Below are 6,372 nucleotides of genomic sequence, written 5' to 3'. Positions count from 1 at the left end.
CGCCGGACGCCAGGCTGGATGATCCTGATAAAAAGTAGCGGTCGTATTGTATTTCTAGCAAAAACCGTAACATTCGTGTACGGGCAGAGATCTTGCGCGAGCGATCTTTCAAAGTAGCTAGTGAAATCATAGATATCCATGCAAGTTATTCTCTTCACTTTAGTAATATATATCGAGATATAGCGTGTTTAGAAGCTTGGACTTGAGCAGTACAGAGAAAATTCTCCTCCGCCGATCATTTCAGCGTTCATTACGCTTCCGAATAAAACGATGTGGAGTTTAAAAAGAAAAAATAACGTAATCTTAATTAACCTTCCAGAAAACCTTGCCCGATAAACAATTTAATCGTCTATCGCGTATCTTCCCAAGCAAGAATTCGCCGCATAATGCACAATGTCGTGCGCGACATTCGCTATCGGTAATTACATGCGGTAATTACAGTACATGCGCTTTCCACGGTATGCAGGATGAATTGTGTCAACTGTATGTGATGGACGCGAGGTCCGACGAACCGGAAAAACGAGAGGCCACTTCCATTACGTCTGTCGCGGGCGATCGAGGGGAAGAGGGTGACGTCGAGGAAAGCGGAGCGAGCGGCAACCAGCGACACAACGACATGCCGCCCACACCGGACACCGTGCCGATAACAACGTCGACGGCGGCGATGCAGGAAACGTGCGACGAAATCGACGCGGCGAACACCGTGCAAATCGAAAGTACGGAAAAAACGAATAACGGTCTACGGACGAACGAGCTTGTGAAACGTGGAGCAACGGACGAGGCCGCTTCATTCAGCACGTAAGTCGCATTTCCTTCTTTCCCTACTATCTCATCTTACTATTTTGTAACGGTAAAACGATCGTTCGAGAGCCGACCGTCCATTACCCGGTAATCTCTTACTCGACAGTCGCCGAAACCGATATACCAGATTGAGTTTTTTCTTATGCTTAGGTCTGACAGAAAATCAAAGAACTGTGCTACCTTCTACTTCAAGCATCTGGACACCGATTCTGAGGCAGATTGTGGCCAACTAGTCCAGGAATCGTCCAACACGGTGGACGATTCCTCCGAGGAGGAGTGGACTTACACTCCTGCCCGTCGGAACGGCTCGCTTGTCGTTTCGGAGCAACGAAGAACGAATGTTGTGGTTCGTCTGGATTTTGGGGAGAGCCCGAAGGTCGATCTCTCAGAAGAAATGCATTTTGTCCAGAACAAAGGTGTAGGTAACGAAAAAGGAACAAAGGAGGATGACGCTCGCAAAGTTCAGCAAAAAGATAGCGATGATGAAAAGAAGACTGATAAATCGAGTATTGAAAGATTGATCAAAGAAGTTGAAAACTTGATCGGTGAAGAAAGACACACGGCCTCGCGCACTTTTTCGCAGCTAGAATTCGAGGAGAAAAACATAACGAACAATCATCGAGCTAAGTACGCGCGCGTGAAGGAATGGCTGAAGTTGAACGCGTCGAGAAGTTACGAGGGCAAATCACAGGTAAATTAGAACGATAGATTTCTAGAAAACCGGAACAAACAAAGTAAATCGAATATCCTTCTTGGATCAGTAATCGAGTAATGATTAATATTGAAGTGTTGGTATTAAAATTAGACGTAAATATCTCTTGCGTATAAATTGCTCTATAAAATTACATACTGTTCTTTTGTGTAAAAATTATTGCGGATATTGCAAGAAGACGTAGAGAACATGACATAATGACGTATAATAACACGTTCATTACAGCCGTTAGATAGCTGCGACGCCAGCGGTGAATACACAACGGAGGAATCCGATGCAGAAAGACAATCGATGTCATCGGATGATTTGCAGAGTAGCGTCGCGACCTATCGCCGATTCGAAGGTGCTCTCGCTATATCGCAATCCCCTTCGCAAGAGATACTCGATTACGTTCAGAAAACGCCTGTCAACGAGATATCTCCTGACGAGAATACGCCGAAGGTCATAATGCGATCGAGACAAAAAGCGAAAGGATCTAGACCGTGGAGTGTTTCTTGTATCTCTCAAATTGGAGATAATCATACCTCAGCTCAGAAAGACAATCCTATCTTACCGTTCTTATCTGAGACTGCTCTTCATCAGTTGGTTGCGACTTTACCTACTAAATCCGTATCCTTCGACGCTACGTAAGTATATTGTTTTAATAATTTTTGTACATTTTCTAAAATTAAGTTTCGCCCTCTGTTGGGCTAACTAATCTACATTACTGTTTCGTAGTTAAATGAAATTTATTCTCAAGTATCATTTATATTGCAGAGGATCACGGAAATCATTTAATAATTCCGCATCCACTTTATTAGAAGAGTCTTTTATGTGTTCGGACGATCGCGTAGCTAGAAATATATCATTTCGCAGAAAGAAAAATAGATTACGTAAGAAGACTTTGGTAAGGAAAGTTTCAATATAAAAGGTCACATGTCTGCCCCAAATTAATTTCTTTTCGTCAAATGTATTTTTTACTTTTTGCTTTGGGTTATTTTGTAGATTAAGTTTAAATCGAGGATAGTGAAAATTATTGATTCGAATTTATTTAGGGCCGTAAAAGTGAGTCTAGTTCGGAAAGTGCACATGCCAATCATCATTCGGCGGGAAGCGATGGTAGCTCGAATCAGCAACGTTCGTCTCGCAAAAGCGTAAACCTAAATCGCACAACGCATTCAGTTACGAAAGAAAACTGCCATAGTCGTTCTTCGACGCTCGTAAAATCCGGATCTTTCTCAGGCTGTACCGTCCATCAACAATTACATGTAGAAAGGACGCTTGTCAATAATCCTACTCCGCTCAGGCTACTTTGTTGCAAGTCGGTTGTTGCTTCCACGTTGGAAACGGAAGGCGAGGATCGTGATTGTGCTCAAGGACACTTTGCTTACAATAATGATATATTGAGTACCGTGCTGAATAGTAAAGAACTTAGTAATCAGCAGTTGAATATAGACAGTGACGTGGAAATGCACAGTCTCGGTAACAATTCATTATCCGAGCAGGCCTGGGATAATTACCAGGTGATACACAATTGCACAATATTTACAATAAAAATACAATAAGAAGTACCACGTTTCTTTATATCGACAAATTTTTTCATCTACAGGAGAAATATATGAGTGAAGCTTACAGCGAGCCATTAGATGTAGAGACGGCTCGAGAATTATTGGATTTTGGAGATGATTATCGAAACTTTCTCGATAGTCACTCAGAATGCGCATCCAGTATAAGTGCAATTCCTGCTCGTTTGCCATTGCCTAAAACTCGCACGTATCATGTAGGTCCCTTACTATTATATTGTCTCGATCAAGTGTCCATATTCTTCTTATGAAAAAGCACTTTACAAAGAGAAAAGAGAGTACATATTTAGTATATGTAATTGAATGAATCTCATCTTAACCAATTAATAATTTTTATATATCCATGATATATTAAATATTGTGCCATTTACAGTGATCAATATATACTCTCAATCATTATATCGATACAATACACTTTAATAAAACATTAAATTATAGTTGTAATAAATAAATATATATTTTAAGCAGTTATATAGGTGTTTTATTTTTCATAATATGATTATTTATATGTAATATTATAAATTGCATGTTAAATTTCGTAATATCTTGTTACGGTGTAAGTTGTAATTATCGAAACATAAACTGATTTTGCTATAGAACAAATGTAATACAATTTATGAATTGTAGTTTTTCTCTGTTAAATATTGATGATTGCGTAATTACACATCACTGATAAATCAAATCTTGCAATAAAAAAAATACAGTAGCAATAATAAAACTCTATTATTTGTAAATAATCAAATATTTGCCTTTGATAATGTTACAGAAAAGAGAAATCGACAAATATTTTATTAACGATATAAATGCTGTAATACTCTATATATGATTCTAACGCGTTCATGATGCATCTGTATGTGTATTGTGTCTATATAATGAATTCCAAGAAGGCGCCGCGCGTATGTTATGTAATCAAACGTTCATGCATTGTGATTATATTCTAGGAAATCGACGATAGTACGGAAGACAGTGATAATGACGAAGAAGATTTACGAAAAATCATAGAAAATTCACAAGCGCAATTTATACTTGCTGAAAATACTTTCGTAAGATCCAATGGCGCGATTCCTTCAGAACTCGTACGTATCTTCTTACTAATGCTTGCAATACAGTGTCCTGTATCTATAACATTTTGTAGATGCTTTTGGAGTACGGTTTTTACTTTATCTCTTATACGCTTTATCCGTTATTTCGCTTTATCTCGTAAGTAGTGATTTTACAAAATTTGCACGTCGTATTCGTATATATTGTATGAACGCATGAAATACAATTTATTTGATTTTATTTAAGTGCGTTAATTATATAATGTTGTTTCCTCTCCTATTATCAGTAGAATTTACAACATATTGCTGGATAAAGCTGTAAATTATATTCTATTTACATTTTAATATATAATTTCAATTATATTTTTAAAGACATAACAAATCTTGTGTTCCTATGACGCAAATAAGATTTATGTGTACTATTTTATTAATTTATGTTATAAGATTTATAGCATTGTATACATCATCTTTTTATTTGTTTTTCCTCTATCTTTAAAGAATGTGGATCGTAATAATTATATTTTTTAAACAGTTCTTTAAGCTTTAAGACTGTTATTTCAAATTATTAATGTGCATGATTCTTTGTATTTCTTTAGTAATCTTTCTCTTATTAATTTTATAGCAATTATTATATCACGTATTATACAACAAAATCCTATAGCAAATATTATATCACGTAGTATTCTCGAATAGATTATAATAATTTTGGTAATCATAGGAAATGTTTATCTTCTACTTTTTGTATATTACATTGAATAAGAGAATAGCGTAATAAAAGGATTAATTAGATGTATTATTTTATTGTTCATCTGTGTCAATACAGACACATTAGTTAATAGAATTTATCCTTTCTATCTCTAATAGGCCGAAGTGGAGTCTGCATGTAAAGAAAACTTAGGATGTTTGCAGGCCGTACTGGAATCGCAAAACGGATACTTACGAAATGAAAAATACTCAAAACAAATTCGTGGTGAGTACAAGCATTCAATCGATTTCAAACTGTTCTTCGTAACCACTACCACTCTGTGTCTTACAATAAGCTTGCTTTCCGGCTTATTTCTTATGATGCGCGGCGAAAACAATATTTTTCCGAAATAACATTTTCATATTATTGCATGTTTGTACACACGTAGTAAAAATTTTTTTGTAAAAAAGACACGAGATATAAGCACACATTATTTTATCATATCTGCCATTATCTTATTATATCAGTAGAATCGCATTTATTTTGTTGAACCGGTAAATAGATAACAAAAATATGAATGTTGATTTCGATCACACAAACATTTTATCACATGAACGTCTGTTTCTATTGTTAAGCGTGCTAAAATTCAATTCGTGTCAAAATTAGCTGTAATGTCATTGCGAAATCATTGCTCTAGTTTAAACCGGTTTAACATTTATATTATCGTGACCTTCATCGAATAGTAGAACTTGGGAAAATTTAAACCCAATTTTAATTTAACTAATATTATTTATTTATTTTGTATATATGTACCTTATTATTTATGTTAAATAAAATCTTTAATCTGCTTATTAACATGTATTACATTGCTTCTAATATTTTCTCTTTATTTTAACCTTTTGCGATCTGCACAATTTTTTTTTTTTTTACTGTTACTCGATAATCCTCACAATTTAATACTAGCCAATTTATTACTAAAAGACAATAATTAGTTACTTATTTGGAGTGAAAATACTAAAAGTACTAAACAACAGTGCTTTTAATATTTAAAATACTTAAATAATTAGATATCGTCTTTCAGTATCGTTCAGTATTAGTTTTCTGTAAGGGAAGCACAATATTTTTAGCTCTAGTTATAAACTTTTTGTACTTGATTTCAATATCTAGGTGAATGTAGGAAGAGAGAAAAGTATAATCAACAATAAAATAGAAAGTAAGGAATTATTCACGGAAACATACTTAATAAAAACTATGTGCTAATATTAATTGTTTTCATGTACATGCAACATTATTCGTGAAAGTAAGAGACGCAAAACATACATTGTAATTAAAATAGTCGGCATAAATCAATAGTGTGCGCTTTCATGGTGTCTAAATCGACGTTAGTCACGACACGATTTGTTTTCAACAAAGTTCATATAGGCGCATCCGAGCGTAGGAGAAAGCGGAAAATGGAAACGTCTATGTTCCTAACGACCGCATTGTAAATAGTTTCACAGTATTGTTTATTCGAGGCAACGGTGTCAGCAATGACATGACCAATGAGAGCTTCCGAGCTATTTTACGACTTTC

At 35.4% G+C, this 6,372-nt stretch overlaps 1 protein-coding gene across 2 annotated transcripts in view; it reads left to right on the top strand.

Annotated features, from left to right (window-relative positions):
* Positions 1-6,372, top strand: part of LOC108757238 — a 42,434-nt gene that overhangs the window by 17,967 nt on the left and 18,095 nt on the right. For both annotated transcript variants that reach the window (XM_018501693.1, XM_018501694.1), the window contains 8 exons: positions 467-798; positions 952-1,492; positions 1,739-2,139; positions 2,270-2,399; positions 2,548-3,015; positions 3,102-3,272; positions 4,017-4,151; positions 4,980-5,085. In XM_018501693.1, the coding sequence (XP_018357195.1) occupies positions 467-798; positions 952-1,492; positions 1,739-2,139; positions 2,270-2,399; positions 2,548-3,015; positions 3,102-3,272; positions 4,017-4,151; positions 4,980-5,085 (2,284 nt within the window). The remainder of the gene's footprint in view (positions 1-466; positions 799-951; positions 1,493-1,738; positions 2,140-2,269; positions 2,400-2,547; positions 3,016-3,101; positions 3,273-4,016; positions 4,152-4,979; positions 5,086-6,372) is intronic.

Source organism: Trachymyrmex septentrionalis, unplaced genomic scaffold (genome assembly GCF_001594115.1).
Source record: "Trachymyrmex septentrionalis isolate Tsep2-gDNA-1 unplaced genomic scaffold, Tsep1.0 scaffold134, whole genome shotgun sequence".
NCBI classification, from domain to species: Eukaryota; Metazoa; Arthropoda; class Insecta; order Hymenoptera; family Formicidae; genus Trachymyrmex; species Trachymyrmex septentrionalis.
This window is presented reverse-complemented; position numbering and strand designations above follow the sequence as displayed.